The 24861-nt window shown below is 53.6% G+C and overlaps 9 protein-coding genes across 9 annotated transcripts; all 9 read left to right on the top strand.

The window, feature by feature from the left end:
* Positions 1-853: 853 nt before the first annotated feature.
* Positions 854-2050, top strand: NCLIV_067660 (uncharacterized protein; the record flags this gene model as incomplete). Its single annotated transcript, XM_003886317.1, has 1 exon — positions 854-2050. One exon carries the CDS (start codon positions 854-856, stop codon positions 2048-2050), a length of 1197 nt encoding a protein of 398 aa, XP_003886366.1.
* A 1830-nt stretch (positions 2051-3880) lies between these two features.
* On the top strand, positions 3881-4972 carry NCLIV_067650 (uncharacterized protein; the record flags this gene model as incomplete). The annotated part of the gene is made up of 1 exon (XM_003886316.1): positions 3881-4972. One exon carries the CDS (start codon positions 3881-3883, stop codon positions 4970-4972), a length of 1092 nt encoding a protein of 363 aa, XP_003886365.1.
* A 1515-nt stretch (positions 4973-6487) lies between these two features.
* Positions 6488-7576, top strand: NCLIV_067640 (uncharacterized protein; the record flags this gene model as incomplete). The annotated part of the gene is made up of 1 exon (XM_003886315.1): positions 6488-7576. One exon carries the CDS (start codon positions 6488-6490, stop codon positions 7574-7576), a length of 1089 nt encoding a protein of 362 aa, XP_003886364.1.
* Positions 7577-9336: 1760 nt separating this feature from the next.
* Positions 9337-10392, top strand: NCLIV_067630 (uncharacterized protein; the record flags this gene model as incomplete). Its single annotated transcript, XM_003886314.1, has 1 exon — positions 9337-10392. The coding sequence occupies one exon, from the start codon at positions 9337-9339 to the stop codon at positions 10390-10392; it is 1056 nt and encodes a 351-aa protein (XP_003886363.1).
* A 1782-nt stretch (positions 10393-12174) lies between these two features.
* NCLIV_067620 (uncharacterized protein) lies at positions 12175-13260 on the top strand (the record flags this gene model as incomplete). The annotated part of the gene is made up of 1 exon (XM_003886313.1): positions 12175-13260. The coding sequence occupies one exon, from the start codon at positions 12175-12177 to the stop codon at positions 13258-13260; it is 1086 nt and encodes a 361-aa protein (XP_003886362.1).
* Positions 13261-15055: 1795 nt separating this feature from the next.
* NCLIV_067610 (uncharacterized protein) lies at positions 15056-16114 on the top strand (the record flags this gene model as incomplete). The annotated part of the gene is made up of 1 exon (XM_003886312.1): positions 15056-16114. One exon carries the CDS (start codon positions 15056-15058, stop codon positions 16112-16114), a length of 1059 nt encoding a protein of 352 aa, XP_003886361.1.
* Positions 16115-17771: 1657 nt separating this feature from the next.
* NCLIV_067600 (uncharacterized protein) lies at positions 17772-18965 on the top strand (the record flags this gene model as incomplete). The annotated part of the gene is made up of 1 exon (XM_003886311.1): positions 17772-18965. The coding sequence occupies one exon, from the start codon at positions 17772-17774 to the stop codon at positions 18963-18965; it is 1194 nt and encodes a 397-aa protein (XP_003886360.1).
* A 1540-nt stretch (positions 18966-20505) lies between these two features.
* On the top strand, positions 20506-21543 carry NCLIV_067590 (uncharacterized protein; the record flags this gene model as incomplete). Its single annotated transcript, XM_003886310.1, has 1 exon — positions 20506-21543. The coding sequence occupies one exon, from the start codon at positions 20506-20508 to the stop codon at positions 21541-21543; it is 1038 nt and encodes a 345-aa protein (XP_003886359.1).
* A 1583-nt stretch (positions 21544-23126) lies between these two features.
* On the top strand, positions 23127-24329 carry NCLIV_067580 (uncharacterized protein; the record flags this gene model as incomplete). The annotated part of the gene is made up of 1 exon (XM_003886309.1): positions 23127-24329. One exon carries the CDS (start codon positions 23127-23129, stop codon positions 24327-24329), a length of 1203 nt encoding a protein of 400 aa, XP_003886358.1.
* Positions 24330-24861: the final 532 nt, after the last annotated feature.

Here is a 24861-nt window from a genome sequence, read left to right as displayed (position 1 = left end):
GCGGCCAGAAGCGAGTCGCGTTTTGTGTGCCGATCCTTCAACCTGTACTTCTGTGGCGAGTGTCCTCGTGCTGCCTTGTTCCGGTTATGTCACCCGTTCCTCTCCCCCTGGCACCTTCGGGCTGATCGATTGAAACTGCAACATTCGGCAATTGATGTCGCCCTCATATCCCCCTCCTATTGGGGTCCTGTGTTTCGTGGACACGTGCGACATCGTTCCAGGCACACTCCACGGAAATGCCCTCGCTAGTTGTCGGCGTCCGCACGCCGTGGTCACTAGCACCGCTGCCGATACCACCGTCGCTACGGTGCAGAGTAAGGCACCAGGCGGCTGAGCCCTTTGCACTTGCAATACCTTACTCACTGAAGATGGCCCCAGCTATGAGATACAGACATCCGAGTTCTTCATGGTTGCTGTGCACCACGACCCCACTGGACTGCATGAAATGCTAAAGGTGTTGGATTTCACTCACCCCAAAATTCAATCATCCCAAAAATCTCACCAAAGCGGGGTGCATCGTGTTGAATAGTCGTCTATATTACCTGCACGCTAACCGCACACTGTACTCTCCTCCTCATTTGTGCTGATCGCCAGCCCCGTTGACCATCAGCCCGGTTGGCCCCCATTCAAGCGCATGCCGCAACCGAAATCTGCGCCCTGCGAGCAACTCGGCCCCCCGTCTAGCGCGCTCACAGCCTCACTGTTGCATGCGGCACATGAGCCAAGAGATCGATAATTCGAAACAGAAGAAGCCTAGAAAACGCATTTTATCCCTTTCACATCGCGGGCAGCTTCTCGGCCCCTCACAGATGACTCACGCCCCATTCCTATACTATTTCGATCCGTAGTCGTCATGGAAAGACAGTTATTTCGAGCCGCGTGTTTGACCCTGATCTTGGGCACCGTCCTGTCGTGCGTCGCTTCTGACACAACTGGACTGGAGACTGAGGCTGATTTCAAAACCACCATCCCGAAAGAAGGGCTCCAGAGGGACCTAGAGCAAGTCTTCTCGCTTGGACCATCCAGCACTCTGCAGGTTATCGACGAAACCGGGAAAGCCGTCTATCTTCCCGAACCCAGCCAAAGTGTTGATGGGGCGTCGTCGGGCCCGTACAGTGCCGCGTATCGATTTGATAACGGAGCGTGTGATTTCAGCAAGACAATCGAGTTCAAGGATGCATTTCCTGGGTACACAAAGCCACTATGGGTTCACGAGGACTCGGATTCGGTGGAGAGTGGGAAGGTATCCGTGAGAGGGCCTGTGAGGTACACGTTTACGAATCCTCCGGCGGAATATCTGGGTGGGGGTTTGAGTTTTTGTGTACGGTTCAAGACGGTGGTGGCTGCCGGTTCGGATGCAGAAACCAGCACGTCGACCACGGCGACATCTTCGGATTCTTCAAATGATTCGCAAACGGAAACACCCCCGGAAGAGGAGGAGCACCTGTTGCCTGGGGATCAACACGTGGGTTCTGGTGGAGGCGCTGGGGCAAGTGGCGGTGGTGGTGGTGGGTCTGGCTCGCACGGCGTTGAGGATCTGGGAGAAGGCGGTCGGGGTGAAAGCGCTGAACCAGCCCCAAGCACAGTTCGAATCGACAACGATAGAAATGACGCTGCAGAGCCGCATACTGAGCACAATGGTGCCCAACGTCTGCGGCACGGTGGGGGATCACAGCCAGAGAGTGGTGCCCCGAAAGCAAACGAGAACCCTGCAGCAACCCCAGCTCCCTTCTCCACTGAGGAGACATCAGGAGACAAAGTGCAGTCTCCTACGTCAGCACCTATCGAAACATCAACTCCAACTATTGATGTCTCAGTGCCGGAGGATGGCCAAGTCACAGGAGACGCAAACGCACGCGCGGATGGCCAGGAGGGCAGTGTTAGCGAAAAGAGCGGCACTCTTTCGAGGCGCCTCAGTGAGACTAATGCAGGGAAAGAGGCGTACTTGACCATCCTAGTTCACTCGGCGGCGTGGGTCTTTGCAAATGGATTGAGTGCAACATCAGTTTTTCTTCTCGCTGCAGCAGCTACGCTGTTGCCGATTTCCTAACTGTGTGCTCGAATTTGCATGGGTTGGCAGCCAACGGGTGCCGGGTAGGTGAGGGGGAACGGCGGCAAGAAGATGGTGACGGAAGGTTTCGGCAGCGGAACAACGGGCCCTGAGGCGCTGCGATCGAAACAACCATTCTGGTTGTACGGTGTAGTGCAACTGAGCAGAGGACGCCGCAGGCAGGCAAAGTTCTGTTGACTTGCAGTGTCAGCCTCCTGGCTCTTTTGTTGGCAACATGGGCATGACCGTCTTATCCGTAACAGGGTTGCGCCTGTGGCAAAAGCTCTGGTTCAGGAAGCCACGCTTCAGAAAGCCGGCTGCTTGGGCTGAGGGAGGCGGTGCAGAAGATGACATTGGTCTACGCCAGCTAAGGACTGGTCAATTGCGCATTGTTTATTGCCTTGGACAAATAGGTATACCAGTGTGTCACCGGAAGGCCCGGTCGTATCAGGTGCGAAAGCCCATACACGATGATGCATTGATGGCACTACAGAATCGCGGAACCCCGCTGGGAGAATCTGTCATTCTTAGGGACTCCCCACAGCAAACTCTTGTTTTATGATGAGCGGTTCAAGCACAGGTGGGGATGCAGTTGAAGTTTCAGTGGAAGTATGAAGTGGCAAGTCCCCTTGTTCGCACGGGTGACTGCCAATGCAAGTAGATGCCGTCGGCGTACGCACGCGATGCACTGCTAGTCCAAGGAGATACCGGATGCCCACGAGCGAACACAGGACCTCCAGCGAAACTTGCCAACATGGAAGTTATTGAAACTGATGCAGAAATGCACCAATTCGGTGACGGACGAATTCCCTGTATCAGCAGAGAACACAACCCTCCCCAGCACAGCTACAGTGCCTGCACGCTCGGCGGTATGCACGCAGTTGGTGAAGTCACGAGATGACAACATTGTGGTTAACATGGAGAGTTGAGGTGCTGGCAGCGGCAACTCCGCAACACACGTCGAAATTTGTTCGAAGCGGCCAGAAACGAGTCGCGTTTTGTGTGCCGATCCTTCAACCTGTACTTCTGTGGCGAGTGTCCTCGTGCTGCCTTGTTCCGGTTATGTCACCCGTTCCTCTCCCCCTGGCACCTTCGGGCTGATCGATTGAAACTGCAACATTCGGCAACTGATGTCGCCCTCATATCCCCCTCCTATTGGGGTCCTGTGTTTCGTGGACACGTGCGACATCGTTCCAGGCACACTCCACGGAAATGCCCTCGCTAGTTGTCGGCGTCCGCACGCCGTGGTCACTAGCACCGCTGCCGATACCACCGTCGCTACGGTGCAGAGTAAGGCACCAGGCGGCTGAGCCCTTTGCACTTGCAATACCTTACTCACTGAAGATGGCCCCAGCTATGAGATACAGACATCCGAGTTCTTCATGGTTGCTGTGCACCACGACCCCACTGGACTGCATGAAATGCTAAAGGTGTTGGATTTCACTCACCCCAAAATTCAATCATCCCAAAAATCTCACCAAAGCGGGGTGCATCGTGTTGAATAGTCGTCTATATTACCTGCACGCTAACCGCACACTGTACTCTCCTCCTCATTTGTGCTGATCGCCATCCCAGTTGACCATCAGCCCCGTTGGCCCCCATTCAAGCGCATGCCGCAACCGAAATCCGCGCCCTCCGAGCAACTCGGCCCCCCGTCTAGCGCGCTCACAGCCTCACTGTTGCATGCGGCACATGAGCCCAAGAGATCGATAATTCGAAACAGAAGAAGCCTAGAAAACGCATTTTATCCCTTTCACATCGCGGGCAGCTTCTCGGCCCTTCACAGGTGACTCACGCCCCATTCCTATACTATTTCGATCCGTAGTCGTCATGGAAAGACAGTTATTTCGAGCCGCGTGTTTGACCCTGATCCTGGGCACCGTCCTGTCGTGCGTCGCTTCTGACACAACTGGACTGGAGACTGAGGCTGATTTCAAAACCACCATCCCGAAAGAAGGGCTCCAGAGGGACCTAGAGCAAGTCTTCTCGCTTGGACCATCCAGCACTCTGCAGGTTATCGACGAAACCGGGAAAGCCGTCTATCTTCCCGAACCCAGCCAAAGTGTTGATGGGGCGTCGTCGGGCCCGTACAGTGCCGTGTATCGATTTGATAACGGAGCGTGTGATTTCAGCAAGACAATCGAGTTCAAGGATGCATTTCCTGGGTACACAAAGCCACTATGGGTTCACGAGGACTCGGATTCGGTGGAGAGTGGGAAGGTATCCGTGAGAGGGCCTGTGAGGTACACGTTTACGAATCCTCCGGAGGAATATCTGGGTGGGGGTTTGAGTTTTTGTGTACGGTTCAAGACGGTGGTGGCTGCCGGTTCGGATGCAGAAACCAGCACGTCCACTCCTTCGACAGCTGAGTCTTCGGGTTCGGGGGGTTACCCGAGTGGTGAATTGCCTGATGCAGACAGTGGCGGTGGTGACGAGAATCCCAAGGACCAGACTGAAGAGGCTCCCGCGCCTCCCTCCGGGACGTCAGATAAGGAACCTGCACAGAACAACCCAGGTAGCGGCGGTCCAGGGTCTGAACAAGGACAGGATAGTCACCATCAGAGTGTCCCTGCACCGGACGTTTCTCAGGGAAGCAGCTCACTTTCCAAACAGGATAGTCGAGACCTGAATCGCAAAACTGACGTTCTAAGAAAGAACGTGCCAGAATCTTCTCCTCTCTCCACATCTACAGAGAAGTCGGCAGAAACCACGTTGTCCGCAACCGAAAACGGCCATGAAGTCCAGAGTGGCAAGGGAGAAGACAACCGCGCTCCATTGAGACGGTTGGCTGACACGCCTGCAGTGAAAGAGGCGTACTTGACTGTTGTGGTGCACTCCGCAGCTTGGGGCTCTGCAGGCGGAATGGGCGCACCGCTGGGTCTTCTCCTCACTGCGGTAGCCACAGGATTGCACTTTTTGTAGATGTGACCGAGTGTGGGCGCGAATTCGGGAGGGGGGAATGCAGGTGAGGAAAGGGTTTGGCTTCGTCAATCTAAGACGGGGAAGTCTGGGAACTTTTTTGAATTTACCAGAGTGGTTGCATGGTTAACTGTGTGTCTGAGTGATGGGTTTACCGGGAGACAACCAGATCTCTGCCTGGTTAAAAGAGTATTTTCTTTGTCACCTTTTGTGTTGGGAGTCTAAAATCCTGATCTCAGCTTGAGGGAGCTAAGAGGTCGACCGCTTAATCGCGCCACTTGGTTAGCTACCTCTGCATATGCATAACTTGTTCGCATCCTCGTTTCGTGTCGCGGTAGTGACCGTGCGCGGCAGTTCCGTTTGGGCGTAAATTCTCTTTCCTGGACACCGCTCCACACGGTCTGTCTGAAAACTCTAGATTCAGTTCATCTTGCAACGGAACTGTGAAGCTCTTGCTCAAACGCCTTCCTACCTCGCGTCAGCCTGGGAATGTTGGTGACTGCTTGACTGTTCTGGACGCTGGTGACACATTTGTGGTGTTAAGCAAGTGGAAGAAAGACGGAGGAGCGAAGAAAATGTTCGCTCGTACAGGAGACCAGTTAAGTCGTGTATGTGGCCACGCCCTCCGTTGTCACGTTTTTGTGCATACACGCTGACAGCAGCATTATGGTGAAGTGGTGTGTTGTCGAGTGCTTGCGCTGTTGAAAGCAACAACGTGGGGGTGACTCTTTAATGAAGCGGAGAAGAGCTGCGAGTGTTTATCGAGCCTCTCTTCGGAGATTCACGCGTGTGCTGGCGATTGACGTGTACCTCGACCACTATATTTCGAGACACTGGCTCACTCCTATTGCCTTCGACGTTCTCTCCGCTGATCGCTAACGATTCCGACTGTCACGGAGTGGTTTAGCCTTCAGAGTCAGAATGGGGACACACTTCTTCCTGAAGCATTTCAGCTGACCTTCTTTGTGAACACCCTCCGGCGGTCATCGCTGCTAAGGTCACTGGCTCGGTTTTGGCCGGCAGTTGTCGCTGCCGTGGTTTTCAGGCACGAAGCGCGGAAGAGGGGGTCGCGCAACTCGCCGCAATGTGACACACATCCAACGCTCGTCCACAAACCTCGCCCTTTCCAATTTTTAAGGAGCTCTCCTTGTATCCAATAACATTGTGTCTCTATAAGCTAGACGCTAGATCTATTCTTCTCCGTTCAGCCGGGCTCTTCATGTCAAATTCCCAGCTACCGCGTGCTTTCGCTCCTTTCGCGCCCAGCGAGCGACGCGGCTCTACGTCCCGCCGCTTTCCGCCTACCAACTCTGAGCCTCGTCCCGTCCCCACCACAACTGGGCAGAGCGAGGCCTAAAGAACCTGCATTTCTTCCTCGCTAAAAAAGAGCATAATTCGGTTACCACAGCTAAAATAACTTAAGGATACTCCTTCACTGTCCATCCCATCGTGGGGAGTGCGTAAAGGGTGCCTTTGGACTGAGGCTACTGTCATGATACACTCAGAACCATAGTCACCATGCAAAGACAGTTATTTCGAGCTGTGTGTCTGACCCTGCTCCTGGGCACCGTCCTGTCGTGCGTCGCGTCAGAAACAAGTGAACAGAAGCCTGCGGCAGATTTCACAACCACCATCCCGAAAGAGGGACTCGAGAGGGACGTGGAGCAAGTCTTTTATCTCGGACCGTCCAGCACGCTCCAGGTCATCGACGAAACCGGGAAAGCCAAGTATCTGCCGGAACCGAGCACATCCTCGGATGAGTCTTTGGCGGAGTCGTACCCTGCCGCGTATCGATTTGAGAATGGAGCGTGTGATTTCACCCAGACTGTCGAGTTCAAGGATGCATTTCAAGGGTACACAAAACCAATGTGGGTTCTCGAAGAGTCGGATTCGGTGGAGACTGAGGGTGCATCCATGGGAGGACCATTGAGGTACACGTTTACGAATCCGTCTGCAGAGTATTTAGGTGGGGGTTCGAGTTTTTGTGTGCGGTTCAAGACGGTGCTGGCTACGGGGTCGGATTCAGTAACCACATCCACAACCTCCAGGACGTCTAATGGCGATTCCAACTCACGACCGCCAAGCACTGTCAGGCCAGAGCCGGATGTCCCAAGCAACGAAGATGGTCAAGAGAATCGACCAAATGCAGATCAGCCGCCAGAACCGTCTCCAAGTTTACCTGGATCCGGTGGACACCAAGATTCTTCCGCTGGGGAAGATGGGAAGGCGGAAGGGCATGAACAAGCGGCCCAAAAACCGAACCCTAACTTATCCAGCGTACCCTCCGGTACTACCGGTATAAACGCATCATCACCGGAGCTGCCTCCAGAGGGCACAGAACAGGACCTTGAATCACATTCTGTAGCCGAATTTACGCAGAACACCACAGAAGGAACGCCGCCTGCAATCGAGGACGGTGATGCTGTCGGGATTGCCATTCGAGGACACAACGGTGCGCCATTGCGACGGCTTGACGAGACGCCTGCCACGGAAGAGGCTTACTTGACTTTGATAGTACATTCCGCAGCCTGGAGCTCTGAAGGTAGAATGGGTGCATTTACGGCTGTTCTTCTCACTGTGGCAGTCACACTCTTGCAGGTTTCTTAGATTTGACTGATTTTAGACGCGTATTCGGGAGGGCACTGTGAAAGTGGTGGAAAGATTTGGCTTCGTCAACGTAAGAAGGGGAGGTCTGGGAACTTCATTGAATTTTCCAGAGTGGTTGCATTGTAGAGTCTGCGACAGAGGGTCGATTGTACCTGGAGACAACCACACATCTGCTGGGCTAGCCTGCTGATTTCTTATCGTTGTCTCTTCCTGCCCACATTTGCATCAGATCCTCACTAGGGGGAACTCTCTTTCGGGGCAGAGCTGATGGTGTTTCATGGAGCGTTTTTTGACAGAACCGGTTTGAGCAACCCACGAACCGGGGTGAGAAGATTATGAATTGCAGATGCGAATCGAGAACTCAAGGGCTCTGATTAGGCTGAGAGCACAAACGCCACACTACGTGAGGTATCTGCGCACATGCACCACCGGTTCATTTCTCCATATCGTGTCCTGTACGACGGTACTTCCCTGTTGACATATTTTCTCATTGTTTGTCACGCCTTGCACATAGTGTTTTCCCGGCCAACTGGGCCATTGGTGCCATTTCAATCAGCCGATCCGGGAACCGAACTATGGAATTGCAGCTCGGTCGCCTGTCGACATCTCCGAGACAGGACTTGATACTGACTGTATTTCTGCTCTAAGCGAAGGCGAGCCCGTAGAATAATTGAGCATGTGGCTGCCGCATAGAGGCTCGAGGAGAAATCTACACACGATATAACGTAGCCATCTTCAAGCGAAGCAACATCCCACTCCTCCGGTACACGAGCGCTTCTCTTCAGCAGCAGTGAATACAGTGTACTTCATACACAGAAAACATGCTGTACGTGCATCAAAGTTGCCACAGTCTCTTTCTCATACACGCGACGACAGCATCATTCGTAATTGGTATGTTGCGGAGACAGGGACAAGGATACTGCAACCGCAACATGGCCACAAATGATGGAGGAAAGGAGGTGTGTGAGAGAACCCTGAGCTCCTTCGGAGACTATCTTGGGCGATTATCGTCCCCCTTGTATCTGGGCCATTTTTCAGGCTCCACAATGCTACTGGATATGCACCCTGCATATTGCCTCTTGAATCCCTGCCGCAATTCGTTAATGGCTGCGACACTCTTGGGCTGAGTTAGCCTTCACTGTCGAGTTTTAGTGGGGTCCCTTCTGCGTGAAGCAACCGTGTTGGCCGTTCCGCCGCGCCCGCCGCTCCTAAGGTTAACTCGGCGTCTGTCAGTAGTGGAATCAGGCGGGTGTTGCTGTTGGCGACGTCTTCAACGACTGGCTACTCTTGTTTGGGAGACATGAAATCCATGGGAAGTGGCGTGCACTCAATAAACTGCAACAAACGGGTTAGTCTAGCTGCAAGAATAGACAGTCCCTCTTCCATTTGGTTGTATTCATCGAGGGGCAACAACTGCACGCTTGGTTCTCCGCTCTTTCGGTCTCATCTCGCAGCTCCCCTTCACCCCACCCGCGCCGCCGACACATGCGGCGCGTAAGTCCGCGCCCAGTGGCATGCACGACTCTCTGTCCTCGTCGTGCCAACGCCGACCCTGGCCAAGCTGCTGGCGGCAGCTGTAAATGCGACATACTCTCAGTCCTTATGTCTGCTAAGACTGCACTCCTGCGTGCTGACAAAATATTTGAACATGATCCGTCTCAACAGCGAAAAATTCGCAAGCGATGCGTCGCATGGAGAGTCTGAAGCGTTGCCTGTTGTCTCATATTATTCGCGTAAAAGACTGTTATTCGTAATACATCATGGAATGGCAGCTATTTCGCGCCGTGTGGCTGGCCCTGCTCATCGGCGCCGTCCTGTCGTGCGTGGCGTCAGAAACAAGTGAACAGAAGTCTGAGGCTGATTTCACCATTACCATCCCGAAAGGGGGACTTGAGAGAGACGTGGAGCAGGTGTTTTCTCTCGGACCCTCTGGCATCCTCCAGGTCATTGACGAAACCGGGAAAGCCAAGTATCTGCCCGAACCGAGCACAACCTCTGATGATGCTTTGTCAGAGCAGTACAGCGTTGCATATCGATTTGAGAACGGAGAGTGTGATTTTACTGAGACCGTCAACTTTAAGGACACATTTCCCGTGTCTTCAACGCCTTTCTGGGTACGGGAGGAGGCTACCTCAGGGGAGGATGAGAAGACATCCTCGGAGGTTGTGAAGTACATGTTTACGAATCCGCCTGCAAAAGATTTGGGCAAGGGGTTAAGTTTTTGTGTTCGTTTTAAGACGGTGCTTGCTGCGGGATCGGATCCACAAACCAACACCTCGACTGAGACACCGGGCGGGGGACGTCCAGAGGGAAGTACCGACGCAGAAAACCAGGATACCTCGGGGCCAGCTCCAGAGCTAGATCCTGAGCACTCCTCCCCAGACGGTGAGTCGGGGTCCACTGGGCCGGGAGCCTTGCCAGAACTAGAGCAAGAAGATCAAGCACAAAAAGAGGAGTCCGGTAAAGGCGAGAACGTGCCTTCGGTGGATTCCGCTACTCCCAACGGTGGCGCAATCTCGCCGGCAATTTCACCTGAACCAGCTTCTCAAGTAGCCATCCCGAACATGGACGGTACTGTTGAGACGACTCCACGAAACGCATCCTCTCCTAGACCTGACAAGGACGACCAGGATCTCGACAGTGATACGAGCGAACCGAGCAGGGCTCAGCTGCGGCGCCTCAGTGCGAATCCTTCAGTGAAGGATGCATTCCTCACTGTTGTAGTGCACTCCGCGGCGTGGGGCCTTGCAAGTGCAATGAGTGAACTGTCTGTTCTTCTTCTCCCTGTGGCAGCTGCACTGTTACCAACTTCATAGTTATGGCTATGCTTTCGATAGAGCGAGGGCGCAAGATAGACGGGGAAACTGGCAAGGGACACAGGGCTTTGGCTTCGGTTCAAGGGCGGAGGGAGAGTAGCGGGCGAAGCCACCAGAGTGGTTGAGCTTTAAAAAATGTGTTCTGCAAGTGGATTACTGCTGGGGTCGCTCAGGGTCGTGGAAGAATGTTGTTTCAAGGCGTCTTTCTGTCATGTATCGAGAATATTGCAGGGTGGACAGGGGACGCCTAACTTAACCTCGTCACAGAATATTCATTGTCTTTTGAGAGCCTCCCCACGAGACCTGAGCTTTCTGCTTTTAAGAGGATGGTTGTGAATAGGTAGCAGAAAAGACATCGTCGCTCGGACTCCATCCGACGAATAATTGGGGCCAGTGGCGGAGACTCCCGTGCAATGAATAGATACACAATGTTTCCACGTATGTGTGGCTCTGTGCCTGCTTACCAATGTTGTCAAACACGGACACGCTATAGGCGCTTTAGAGGGAACGGTATTTCCCTGACCGAAACAGTAGAGTCTGCCTCTTCGTCATGATGATGGTATTGCACAGCACCCTGTAGCATTGATTCTGTAATGCGAATATGCATTGCCTGTTCGTGTTCCGTTGCCGCCGGGTTCACACACAGAGCCGGTTCAAAATTGCACTCCACACAACGCTGGAACGGGCTCTGGATCAAGGAGCTGAGAAGCGGGGAGAAAAAAGTGAAAATCCATTAGTCGAGCGAGATAACATACACGACCTCGCATCTGGCAGAATGTAGAGTTCCGGTGCAGGGACATTTGTCTACAGTATCAGTGAGGTCATCCGATCAGGAAAAAACTCATTGTCTGCAGGCAAACCTTGGGGGTTTTGGGCGTACACGTCGTGGATGCTGCATTTTTTAGTGGGCATGAGCTAATGATGATCACAACTTTGGAACAGGCATCAACGGCAAACAGGAAACTTCCGAAAACACGCCTCGCTTCCGTCATGTGTCATGCGTGTAGATCTCTCCTCTGGCTCGCCAGCCCGCTGGGGTGGCTTCAGCTCCTTCAGGGTTTGGGCCAGTCGTCACTTTGCCACCTCACGGCGTGACTCTCTTAACACATATTATGGCGACACAGGTTGCCTGAGGGGGGACTGGAGCCCCCATGTTTGATTCCTACAAATGTCGTGGAGGGGCTGTTAATCTTGACATGACCTCCCTTGCACGACCACTCATGTGGTCCACCTTCCAGGTATCTGCTGTTGAGTTCTGCGGGGCAGTGCGATTGCGGTAGATGTCAAGAAAGAGCGCCGTTTCGAACAACTTCCGGCAAACAAACTGAGTAAGGCGTACATCACATGTGCCCCTATAAACATCTCTGGCTGCGTCAAAATCAGAGGATACGACACTTTTCCCAGAATAAACCTCCACAAAAGACAACACACTGGAAATGTAATTGTGCTTCTGCGAGACCCCGACCCCGTCGACCCCCCCATTCAAAGAGCGTGCCAGCGCTCGCCCGGTAATCCACCAAGCTCTCCTGTCGCGCGCTTCCCGCCCGCCAACTCTGCGCGTTGTTTCGCCCCTGGCCACAGCTGGAGAGGCGACATGCTCATTTCTTGAGGTTCCCCAAGACAGCAGGTTTGCATGTCTATGAGGGCGCCGAACATATTTCCGGTGCAACCTAACAAATACCAAAAGGACGTCCCTGCAAGTTCACCCCACCGAGGTGACTCTATGTCGCGGTTCCTCCTGTCTGATGCCGTCTTCATGAAATAATCCGATCCGTAGCCACCATGGAAAGGCAGCTATTTCGCGCCGTGTGTCTGACCCTGCTCGTCGGCGCCGTCCTGTCGTGTGTGGCGTCAGAAACAAGTGAACAGAAGACTGAGGTTGATTTCACCGCCACCATCCCGAAAGGGGGACTTGAGAGAGACGTGCAGCAGGTGTTTTCTCTCGGACCTTCCGGCAAGCTCCAAGTCGTCGACGAAACAGGGGATGCTGTCTACCTTCCCCAGCCCAGCGAAGCCGCTGATGAGCCTTCCTCGGACCCATACAGTGCCGCATATCTATTTGAGAATGGAGCATGCGACTTTACAAAAATGGTCGTGTTCAAGGAAGCGTTTCCAGGGTACACAAAGCCATTATGGGTTTCTGACGAGACGCCTTCGGGGGAATCGAAGAAAGCATCCACACGAGGGATTGTAAAATACACGTTTACGAATCCTCCTGCAGAGTATGTGGGTGGACGGGTCAGTTTTTGTGTGCGGTTCAGAACAGTGCTTGCTGCGGGGTCGCAGTCAGAAACCAATACGGGCACTGGTGGGACATCCAGTTCACCTGGATCGGGAAACTCTGGTGGTGCTACTATCCCAAATGTGCCAGACACGGAGGACGATAAAGATCAGAGTGTCCCCGAAAAACCGCCTCCTTCTGAAGCGGTCCCGCATCCACCGGAGGATGGTGATCCAGATGAACCTAGCGTTCTGCCGGGGCAGACAGACCACAATTCGGTTGGCGAGTCAGTCGTATTGCCTGACTCTCTCCGCGTTGCTCCCAGCAGAGCAGGTATTCCAGCCCCTTCACCGGAGTCGGCTGCTCGTGACACAAACCCAAATGTACGAGAATATTCTCCCTTCTCAGAGTCTAGGGAGAAGCCGACAGACGAAACGTTGCGTGTAAAAGAGGGCAGTAGTGCCATCGTGACTCGCATTCGGGGACACGACGGCGCTCCACCGAAGCGGTTCGATGAGACGCCTGCAGTAGAAGAAGCTTACTTGACTGTTGTCGTACACTCCGCGGCCTGGAGCTCTGCAGCTGGAATGGGGGGATTACCGGCTGTTTTTCTCACTGTGGTAGCCGCACTATTGCAGGTTTCCTAGAAGTGGCTGAGTTTAGACGCGTATTCGCCAGGACGGTGTTGGAGTGGGGGGAAGTGCCTCAGTGCTCCCAGTGTGTGAGAGGGAACTTTGGAGGCTTTGTGAAAAGTCTAGAGTGTTTGTATTGTATAGATGTGCGTCGGAGGGACGGTTGCACAAGGGTGAATCATATTTCTGCCGGATTCCCTGGCTGAAATTTGTTTCATGTCCTTTCCGGCGACCTCCGAGCCCTATACTAGGTATGAGGAACCTGCTCTCCGGGCAAAACTGCTGGTGTTTCAGAACTAGTCTCTTGACAGGAGAGGATTTTGCAACTGTTTGACAAGGTGGCGATACACCGACACGAATCGGGGTCTCACGAGATCTCATGTGGTGGAGTGCGCAATCGTCTCATTCTGATGCTGCCTCCGCAAGAGCATCACCTGTTGATGTCCTCAGATTGTGCCACGATAGGGAGGCAGTGTGCGTTGCCGGAGCCGTGCTATCGAGATTTGCCGTTCGTAGTCAGTCGTCACAAAATACCGCGTTTCCCGCCCAGCGAACCAATGATGACTCTCGATCAAGTGGATCCGGCATAAAACTCTGTAGTTGCAGCTCCCGGTGTCTACTCATCCTCAGAGGGGGAATGTTAGTGGCCGTCCCACAGCTGTTGTCGGAGCAGTCAATCCGGTTGTAGTATTGGGCAATTGGCTCGAGGGTGTAGTCTCGAATGTTTACACACGAAAAGCACGGAAAACTTCAAATGGAAAATCTTCCCACACCTCCAGTGCAGGAGAGCACCTCTACAACCACGGTTAACGAAAGGGGGTGTACAGACACCGCAACATCAACGGTTTTCTTCCCGATCCTGTACCGGTCCGGTATGCTGAAGTCGTCTGGGTAGGAGGAATGCTTCCAGTTACTGACAACCCCAACCGGGGAACAAATCATGAAGGAAAGAGGGAGTGTGAGCGGCGGCTGAGTTACCATCCGGGAGTTTTTCGTATATTATCACCGTCCGACGAGCACCCTGGTAGTTTTGGTTTGAGGCTCCGCAATTCTATCGGGCATGTCATCTCCAATCACTCCTCTCGCAGGCCCTCCGTTGACAGTTGAGGTTGACAAGGTGGCCGCGAGTGAGCTTTTATTATCGAGTCTTACTGGGTCAGTTCTTCGCGACACATTTGTCGTTGCCTTCCCGTTGCACCCTCTCCGGAGATCCAGTCGCCAGCTGTCAACCGGTCGGTTCGGGCGGCGTTTGCCGCTGGAGACACATCGTCAACGCAGTGTTTTTCCTCTCCAGGGGTCGAGCAACGCGACGGAACGCCTTGCACATCTAATCCTTTTTCACAAGCCTCCCCCCTTTGTAGCTACACGGCCATCCGTAACTTCTCTCGTTCTTTCGTCATACGTGCTCCACCGCTCCAGTTATTCTTCTTTCATCATTCAGTCTGCTCCTGCAGACCCCCAGGCGCCCACGCATGCGGCACGCGAGTCCGCGCCCCAGCGAGTCCGCGCCCCAGCGAGTCCGCGCCCCAGCGAGCAGCCCGACGCGCCGTCCCGACACATCGCTTAGCCCGCCAGCTCTGACCCGCGTTTGATCCCTATTCAGAGTTGGAGAAGCGACATGCACTTTTCTTGAGGTTTGCCAAGCATCCGTTCTTGCCTGCTGAAGAAAGAGGCGGAAATTTTCCGACACGACATCTGGAAAACTCAAAAGACACTCTCTCCGTTTCCGCCACGTCGTCAGGAGTGCCTGTAGCGGTCGTTTCCTGTTTGTCTGACACCGCATTGACGGACGATTCCTTCGCCAGCCGCCATGGAAAGGCAGCTGTTTCGCGCCGTGTGTCTGACCCTGCTCCTGGGCACCGTCCTGTCGTGCGTCGCGTCGGAAACAAGTGAACAGAAGCCTGCGGCAAATTTCACAACCACCATCCCGAAAGAGGGACTCGAGAGGGACGTGGAGCAAGTCTTCTACCTCGGACCTTCCAGCACGCTCCAGGTCATCGACGAAACCGGGAAAGCCAAGTATCTGCCGGAACCGAGCACAACCTCTGATGATGCTTTGTCAGAGCAGTACAGCGTGGCATATCGATTTGAGAATGGAACGTGCGACTTCACCCAGACTCTCGTGTTCAATGATGCATTTCCTGGGTACACAAAACCGTTATGGGCTCCTGACAAGTCGGGTTCTGCGGAGACTGAGGGTGCACCCTCGGGAGGGCGTGTGAGGTACACTTTTACGACTCCTCCGGAGGAATATCTGGGTGGGGGTTTGAGTTTTTGTGTGCGGTTCAAGACAGTGCTTGCCTCCGGGTCGGAGTCACAAACCAGCACTTCGACTACGCCGACGTCCGCGACATCTAATCAGGGAGAGCCACAAGAAAAGCCTCCCGAAGGGGGCCCTGAATCTCCTCCCGAGTCTCCCCCAACTTCTCAGGGGGGTGGTCCTGTTCCGGGTGATCAGGTACCAGGCGAACAGCAACAGGAGGCGGGTTCAGAGGAAGGTGAAAAGGTGGAAGTGGAGATCCCCTTGCTTTCTGAGGATGGTACCGACCCCCTCAGTGAGACAAACAGCAAGGTCTCATCATCTGGCCAGGATTCTCACGTAGAGATCCAGAACGTGGCAGATAGTCTTAATTCGGCTGCAGATGCTCCAGCAGCTAACCAACCTGAAAAGGGTGGCAACAATCTCTCAAGTGGTGCTATTGGAGAACCCAGAGGAGCTCGCTTGAGGCGCCTCAGTGGCTCTGCAGAGGTGAACGATGCATTCCTGACAATTGTAGTGCACTCAAAAGCGTGGGGCTTTGCAGACGGAATGATTGCATCGTCAATTTTTAGTCTCGCCGTGGCAGCTACTCTGCTGGCGACTTCCTAATTGTTATTGAAAGTTAGCAAGCGGTAGTGAGAGACGGTGAGGGAAAAAAGGAAGGGATCCGTGCTGTGGCTGAGTAGTTGAAGGAGCACCATACGCAAGACAACCATAGTTCCTGAGCGGTTAAATGGTGCAACAGAAAGTGGATATTTGCCGCAGGTAATCACTGTTCGGGTGGGACGGGGAGCCGACGTCTTCTTTTCTATATCAATGAAAGCAATGCAGGGAAAAATGACTGCGTCGTTCATAGACTTGTAGATTTGTCCATGCTGTCGATTAGTAGTCGCTTCACGTGCCACCCTGCTGCAGGTGGGGCGGGTTGGTATGCGGAGCCTGGACGATGTGTAGTTAACTTTGGCATGACACGTCCCAAAGGGCTCAAGGAAGCCAGTGGCGAAGACTGCGTAGCGTTGTAATGCGCACCTACACAACTCTATCATCTTTTATAGTAGGATTTGCCACCATTTCATCATGACTACGGAGACACAGCCACGATCAGGGCACTCGAGGCCACCACGACTTTCCCCTGGCAAAAGTGTCGAGTTAGCCTTATCGTCATACGGACGGTTCACGTCTCTTACTCCAAATCATCTTGTGTTGTGCACATGCATTGCCTTCTCGAGTCGCCTTCTTGTCCCACCCACTGGCAACAACGCTTCACAACTGCGGTTGCAACCCACGCGAAATGGGGTGCTGCACTCAGGAGCTGAAGGGTGGGGGGCAGAGGCACAGCAATCAGTCGGTAAATAAGGAATCTACAAGTGTCTGTTCTTCCGAACTAGACAGCTGCAGAAATTTTTGTTGAGAGCACCAATGAGCTGAAAAGAAGAGACGAAAACTACACGCCCAGCACGCAGAGCAGTCCCCCGTCCCGGTTTCGCACATGTGGATGCTGCATTTTGGTTAGTCGGTTAGAGGGATTGCTGTTGAAAATGGTGTAGTAATCGTCGACAGGCAACTGTGGATTGCTCACTTCATTTCAACAGGTTTTATGTGGGTCGATCTTTTACCAGTTGAGCTGGCCTAGAGGGTTCCCGTCAACGCCTTCCCCGATTTCCGGTCGAATCGCGGAGCCCGTGCCGCACTTGCCTTGGCTTGCCTCTGTTGGTCATTGTTGATTGCGCCAGTGTTGAACTTATTTGTCAGGCTGGCGATTTCGAAAACTGTCGCGATGCTGCTGACCAGCCTGAGGGGACCACCTTACGGTTCCGCCCCTCGGGTTATGCTCTTAAGCTAACTCTGGCTCACTTTGAGAGGCGGGGCGACAGGCGTGGCTGTTGAATTGTGGGGGCGATAAGAAAATGTAGTCGTAAAGCATTTCGATCAAAATCATCTCTGATTTAGCACAACATACCAGGACTCCAACCGCCCCTCTCTGTTCCTACCCCACCCCACGTCCCCCCATCGATCGCATGCTACACTCGAGTCCGCGCCCAACGAGCCATCTGGCTCTAAATCCCGTCAATTTCCGCCCGTCAACTCTGAGCCCCGTCCACCATACTCATAATTTTGACGATGACACGCTTGCAATTTCTTCATGCTAGAAAGGATGCAGGACAATTTCAGATATATCCCAGGAAGTACACCACGTGAGCTCTTTTCCTTGCCTCGTCATTGAGGGGACTGTCTGTCGCTATTTTTCGACTGTGAGATCGTTTAGATGAAAATATACCTATCCGTAATCACGGTGGAAGTACCGGTATTTCGAGCCGTTTGTCTGACCCTGCTCATGGGCACCGTCCTGTCATCCGTAGCTTCCGAAACTAGTGAACAGAAGTCTGAGGCAGATTTCACAACCACCATCCCGAAAGAGGGACTCGAGAGGGACTTGGAGCAAGTGTTTTCCCTCGGACCTTCCGCCACGCTCCAGGTCATCGACGAAACCGGGAAAGCCAAGTATCTGCCGGAACCCAGCCAAAGTGATGATGAAGCATCGTCGGGCCCGTACACCGCCGCGTATCGATTTGAGAACGGAACGTGTGATTTCACCCAGGCTGTCGACTTCAAGGCTGCATTTCCTGGGTACACAAAACCACTATGGGTTCACGAAGAGTCGGATTCGGTGGAGAGTGAGAAGGTATCCGTGGGAGGGCCTGTGAGGTACACGTTTACGAGTCCTCCGGAGGAATATCTGGGTGGGGGGTTGAGTTTTTGTGTGAGGTTCAAGACAGTGGTTGCCAGCAACTCAGGGTCAACGACGACGACTCGGGCACCCTCAGTGTCCAACTCTTCGGAGGAGGACAATTCAAGCTCCTCCGGCAAACCAGGCGAAGGGACCAGCGACACGGAGCCGGGTTTGTCACCTGGCGGCGACGGTTCACTGTCAGGCCCGGGGAGCTCTGCTCCGGGACCTGTCCCTGGGGAAGTAGAGGATAGTGACAAACATGAAGCAGTGCCCAAACTAGACCAAGCTGTCTCCGAGCAAGAAGTAGCAGCAGCTACCGGCAGCGGTGGAACTACTCCTGCAGCCCAGCCGGAGGCTCATGCCGACGAAATGAACCCGAACCGGTCAGAATTACCAGCTTCCGCAGGAGCTGATGAGAAATCAATTCATGAATCGCAGCCACAATTGTCACCTCATGTCGGAGCGTCAACACATCCTGTGGCAGCCTTGGAAAAGGAGGATTCCGAAGTTAATGATGAAAAAGCACGCATCAAGCAAAGCCATGATCTTGAGAGTAGTATTACCGAGCAGGGTGGCGCTCGGTTGAGGCGCCTCAGTGAAACTGCTGCAAGGAAAGAGGCGTACTTGACCATTGTGGTGCACTCCTCCGCATGGCAGTTTGCAGCTAGCACTGGTGCACTATCAACCTTTCTCGTCGTCATCGCAGCTACACTGCTGCCCATTTCTTAACAATGCTTGGATGTAATGAGCGAGAGAGAGGAAGGAAGATGGCGGGAAAAGGGAGGGGATCCGTTGAGCGCGTCATGGATTCAAGGGCTGATCGACAGACGCAGGGGAATTCATCTTAGTGGTTGCACGGTAGAAGTGTGGAACTGAATGTGGACTTTTTTGGGGGGCTGTCGTGCTTCAGGCGAGCTGGCCTGTCATCGACTTCTTACCTCTTCTTGTGAAATCACTCCGGGAACGACCGAGTGAATCGATCCCGGATTTGTACACAAAAACTTTTGAAAGTTGCTACCCTCGACCTTCTGTTGCGGTTCCTGGGGGGCCTGGGCGGCAAATCAGACAACATGGCCCTGATACCCAACTGTCTCACATGTGTGTGAATCCGCCACGGATCCACTACGTAGTACACGGACATGATAGCGCTGTTAATACGAGTGAAAACAGTAATCCATATATTACGCCCTCTTCTGTAGCCTACCCGCTACTGGTCGGGCGCTTTGGGCGTAGGATATGGTAACTTCTTTGTACCAATTTATATTGGAGATTCGGAAGCTGTGTTCCCAAGAGCCCCAGTGCTAAAGCAGAAGAGCATTTTCAGCCGGAAACAGTAGAGTTTGCCTTTCTGCTACGTCGTCAGCAGGCATCCCGCGACGCCGCGGGCTGACCCATGGTGGCTGCCGACGGTTAGTGGATTTGAGGAACTGATGGTCAACAGATTGGATTGTAGCCAACGACGACAGAAAGTGACAAGTTGAGGATGGCATGGTCCTTTCTGACAGGCACGATGTGCATCTGTCTTTCAGAAAATACTCTGACCCAACCGGTTCGTGGAAGCTCATTCCGGATTCCTGTCAAGTGGCGACTCCTGCTCACCCGGCCTTCCAGTTGTTGGCCACTAGTTATTGCGACGGCGTTGCACTGGTTTTGGCTTTCGTTTTGGACGTTATCTATGATGTAATGACATTGGGAAGCGCGAGAGCACCCTCCTAGTGCCACTCCGAAGTTCTCCCTCCAGATATCACTCTTTGGGTTCGCGAGGAAGTGGCGAGTTTGGTGACTTTCCATCCGGCGCTCCAGCCGCTGGCCTATATCCTTCCCCACAGATCTCTGCCTCCTTCAAATACATCCAACAGACATTTTCGAGCAAAGTACGGTTCATTAAAAGCAACATACTGCAACGGAATTGTCCTCTACAGCGCCCCCCCTGCTCCTGCGCCCCCCCCCCCCCCCCAGCAGCAAATGCGGTACTCGAGTCTGCGCCCAGCGAGCGACGCGGCTCTCCGTCCCGCCGCTTTCCACCCCCGTCAACTCCGGGCCTCGCCTCCCGTCCCTCGTCCGAGTGGGAGAAGCGACATGCTCATTTCTTTAGGCGTAAAGAGGCTGCCTTTCCTCTACGCTAGAAAAGAGAACACGTTTCGGCTACCACATCTAAAAGCACTGAAGAATTGTCATTCACTGTCCATTCCATAGTAACGGGTGCCTCTAGTGTCTGCTCTTTGTCGTGTGAAACCGTACACATGAAATAGTCCGATCCGTAGTCGCCATGGAAGGGCAGCTATTTCGCGCCGTGTGTCTGACCCTGCTCATGGGCACCGTCCTGTCATGCGCCGCGTCGGAAACAAGCCAAAAGAAGGCTGAGGCTGATTTTACAACCACCATTCCGAAAGAGGGACTCGAGAGGGACGTGGAGCAAGTCTTCTACCTCGGACCTTCCAGCACGCTCCAGGTCATCGACGAAACCGGGAAAGCCAAGTATCTGCCGGAACCGAGCACAACCTCTGATGATGCTTTGTCAGAGCAGTACAGCGTGGCATATCGATTTGAGAATGGAACGTGCGACTTCACCCAGACTCTCGTGTTCAATGATGCATTTCCTGGGTACACAAAACCGTTATGGGTTCCTGACAAGTCGGGTTCTGCGGAGACTGAGGGTGCACCCTCGGGAGGGCGTGTGAGGTACACTTTTACGACTCCTCCGGAGGAATATCTGGGTGGGGGTTTGAGTTTTTGTGTGCGGTTCAAGACAGTGCTTGCCTCCGGGTCGGAGTCACAAACCAGCACGTCGACCACGGCGACGTCTGTGACATCCGGCGAGACAACAAAGCCAGGAGAACATGGTAACCCGAAGCCTGATGCCAACCCAGAATCTGGGTCGTCTTCTGAGGGTAGTTTGGGTTCCAGTCAGCCGCAGCCCGGGCACGGTGCAGGGGTTGATGATGGTGACGGTCTCGAAGAAGAAGCGGGTGTTTTGGATGTTCCGCATTTGGGGGGTTCTTCAGCTGTCAGCAGTCACAATGACACGTTGATACCCTCACCTGACCCCCCGGTTCTTGACAAAAATCAGAGCATGCGAGCAGGCCTTGCTCTGTCGCCAACCACAGAAAGCGGACTTGATATCAACAGTGTTAGCACTGCAAAACAAAACGGTGCTCGGCTGAGGCGCCTGAGTGAACATTTTGTGGAAAGTGACGCCTTCTTGACTATTGTAGTGCACTCTGCTGCTTGGCGCTTTGCCGGTGGAATGAGTGCTCTCTCAGTTTGCCTTCTCACTGTGGCTGTTATTCTGGTGGCGATTTCGTAAGTGTTTGAATATTCGCGATCGGGAGAAAATAGGGTGAGAGAAGAAATAAGGAGAAAACACTTGTCCTGGACGTTGGGTCAAAGTTGGGTGGCGAAACGCAGATGCATTCGTTGTGGTTACGCTGTGGAATTGTTGAACTGAAAGATGATTTACGCTCATCAGGCGCGGTCCTGGTAGGCTCGTGCGTCAGAGTCTCCGCATGCGTTTTAGACAAAACATTTTCCTGAAAGACAAATTCAAAGAATATTGGAGTTGTCGATGTTTTCATTCTTTATTGCCTATTAGGACCCACGACCCACGTTCCGCTGCTGCGAATCAGCCGGGGGGGGGGGGGTGCATGAAACTGTTTGTAGCGGAGCAGGCACAAGACACTGCTCTGACGGAGTACAGGGTTTCATGAACGATAGTAGCGACAACTACTTGGCCGGGCGCAAGCACACAGCTCCATCTTTTCCGCCGGGAGTTCCACCATTTCACTAGGTCGTCAGAAACATAGACACAATAGATGCACTAGACGACATCAGCACCTCCCCTATGCAGACTGTAGAGCCAGCCTTTGTCTGAGGCGGATAAGCCGCCGCTTTTCCTGTAGATGATCCCCTGATGAGCACATGCATTTCCGACATGACACATCCCGTGGACGGCCATGGCAAACCATTACCTTAATCGTGTAAATGTCAAGATTCCTTGTCAGGTATTCTTGCCCATGTCCTGCGCTGAAAAAGGTTTCCGTCTTCCAGAAACGAGATGACGTGACCAAACAAACATACATGGTCTGCAATCATGTAATTTCGTGAGGCCTTTCAGGGTCATGTGGAAGCTACAATACATGTAGTGGATTTGAGCGGCTGATGGTGACTACAATGAAGGGAACATCAGCAGAAACTAGGGTAGCTCCGATTGGACGCCTAGCATCCGTCCGGTTTCTTTAGTGTCACTTCTTCACCATGTACACCTCAACAAAATCAGGATTGTGATGATCAATCTGTCATGGCTTTCCTAGTCCGCCTTCTCCGGTCGATCCGCGTCCAGTTGGCGTTCGTAGAGTCAGCGAGGGAGTGGCGACTGTGCAATTTTGATTCCGAATCGCGACTCATTGTGCCGACTGAAACACACACTCCAATTAGGGAGCGTCGACATCAGAAGATTTTACTCGGATCACCTCTGGATGCGTCAAAATCAGAGGATAGAACCACTTTTCCCCGAATAAACCTCCACAAAAGACAACACACTGGAAATGTAATTGTGCTTCTGCGAGACCCCGACCCCGTCGACCCCCCCATCCAAAGAGCATGCCAGCGCTCGCCCGGTAAGCCACCAAGCTCTCCTGTCGCGCGCTTCCCGCCCGCCAGCTCTGCGTCTTGTTTCGCCCCTGGCCACAGCTGGAGAGGCGACATGCTCATTTCTTGAGGTTCCACAAGACAGCAGGTTTGCATGCCTACGAGAGTGCCGAGCATATTTCCTGTGCAACCTAACAAATACCAAAAGGCCGTTCCTGCAAGTTCACCCCACCGAGGTGACTCTCTGTCGCGGTTCCTCCTGTCTGATGCCGTCTTCATGAAATAATCCGATCCGTAGCCACCATGGAAAGGCAGCTATTTCGCGCCGTGTGTCTGACCCTGCTCGTCGGCGCCGTCCTGTCGTGTGTGGCGTCAGAAACAAGTGAACAGAAGACTGAGGTTGATTTCACCGCCACCATCCCGAAAGGGGGACTTGAGAGGGACTTGGAGCAAGTGTTCTCCCTCGGACCTTCCGGCAAGCTCCAAGTCGTCGACGAAACAGGGGATGCTGTCTACCTTCCCCAGCCCAGCGAAGGCGCTGATGAGCAATCCTCGGACTCGTACAGTGCCGCATATCTATTTGAGAATGGAGTATGCGACTTCACAAAAAAGGTCGTGTTCAAGGAAGCGTTTCCAGGGTACACAAAGCCATTATGGGTTTCTGACGAGACGCCTTCGGGGGAATCGGAGAAAGCATCCACAGGAGGGATTGTAAAATACACGTTTACGAATCCTCCTGCAGAGTATGTGGGTGGACGGGTCAGTTTTTGTGTGCGGTTCAGAACAGTGCTTGCCAACAGCTCGCAATCAACGCCGACGCCACCGGGAAACACTTTGCCCGAGTCTTCGGACGAGGAAGGGCCACACTCCAGTGCCCAGTCTGGCGAGCCCAGTGGAGGAGCAACCGGAGAGGGGAATCAGGGTCCACAAGAGAGACCCCATTCAGAGAAACCCGGTGATTCTGGGTCGGACCTAAACGGGCAGCCGCCTCCCCAAGCCGAGGCTGAGGGAACTGAACAGAATGGCGGCGAAGCGGCTAAACAGGATAAGGATGAGGCGCTTTCTGAGCCATTGCCAGATGGCAGCACTGTCGGATCACCTGCGGCTGTGCCACCTAATAAAAATAACGTTGAAAAAACTGAAGATCCGTCAAAATCCCCAACCCTCTTAGGAGATGAGGCGAAAGCTGCAGATGTACCACAGCCATTGTCACAGCAGACAGGGGCCTCCTCCCAACCTGTTGAAGCCTCACGAGCGGCGGATTCCGAGGTCACGGCAGACGGATCCGCACGCAACACGCTTGGCCACAATGTCGACGGGAGTGTTAGTGTAAAGGACGGCGCCCGACTAAGGCGCCTCAGTGGGACCCCCGCGGAGCAACATGCATTCTTGACTCTTGTAGTCCACTCCGAGGCGTCGGGCATTTCAAGTGGCATACGTATCTTGTCCGTTGTTCTTCTTACCTTGACAGCTACACTTGTGTCGAGTGCTTTTAACTGTGGTTGACTGTTAGTAAGGGAAAGGGGCGGGGGGTAAATGGGGAACCGACGCTTGTGGCGCTCCTTAGTGCGGGGGCCGATGGAGAAGCACCGGCAAATCCGACATCGTGGAGGCACGATAGAATTTGCGACTGACAGTGCGTTGTTGCTCGCGAGTCAGGGACGCACCCGGTGGGCCGACGTGTTGAGCCCTCTTTGTTTGTCAGGGACGGCGCCGTAGAAGAAAATGAGTGTCATTTTATTGTTGTCGATGCAGAGCCTGTCCCAGCGAGATGCGGCTGCGGTTCCTCGTGTGGGTGGGCGACACACCACATGCAATTGCTCTGACGCCACTCAGTGGTTCATGGAAGGCATTCGCCGCAACCGTCGCACACTGTGTAGATATATACATCTCTCACAGGAGTTCGCATTTGCACCACTTCACCATTGTCGTCGATCCGAGACACGATAGGGGCGCTGAAGGCCACCACGACTTACTTGAAGCAACCTGTAGAGCCAAACTTTTCGTCACCACAATGACGCACATTCTCAAACGCAGA

The sequence above is a fragment of the Neospora caninum genome, chromosome XII (genome assembly GCF_000208865.1).
Source record: "Neospora caninum Liverpool complete genome, chromosome XII".
Lineage (NCBI taxonomy): Eukaryota > Apicomplexa > Conoidasida > Eucoccidiorida > Sarcocystidae > Neospora > Neospora caninum.
This window is presented reverse-complemented; position numbering and strand designations above follow the sequence as displayed.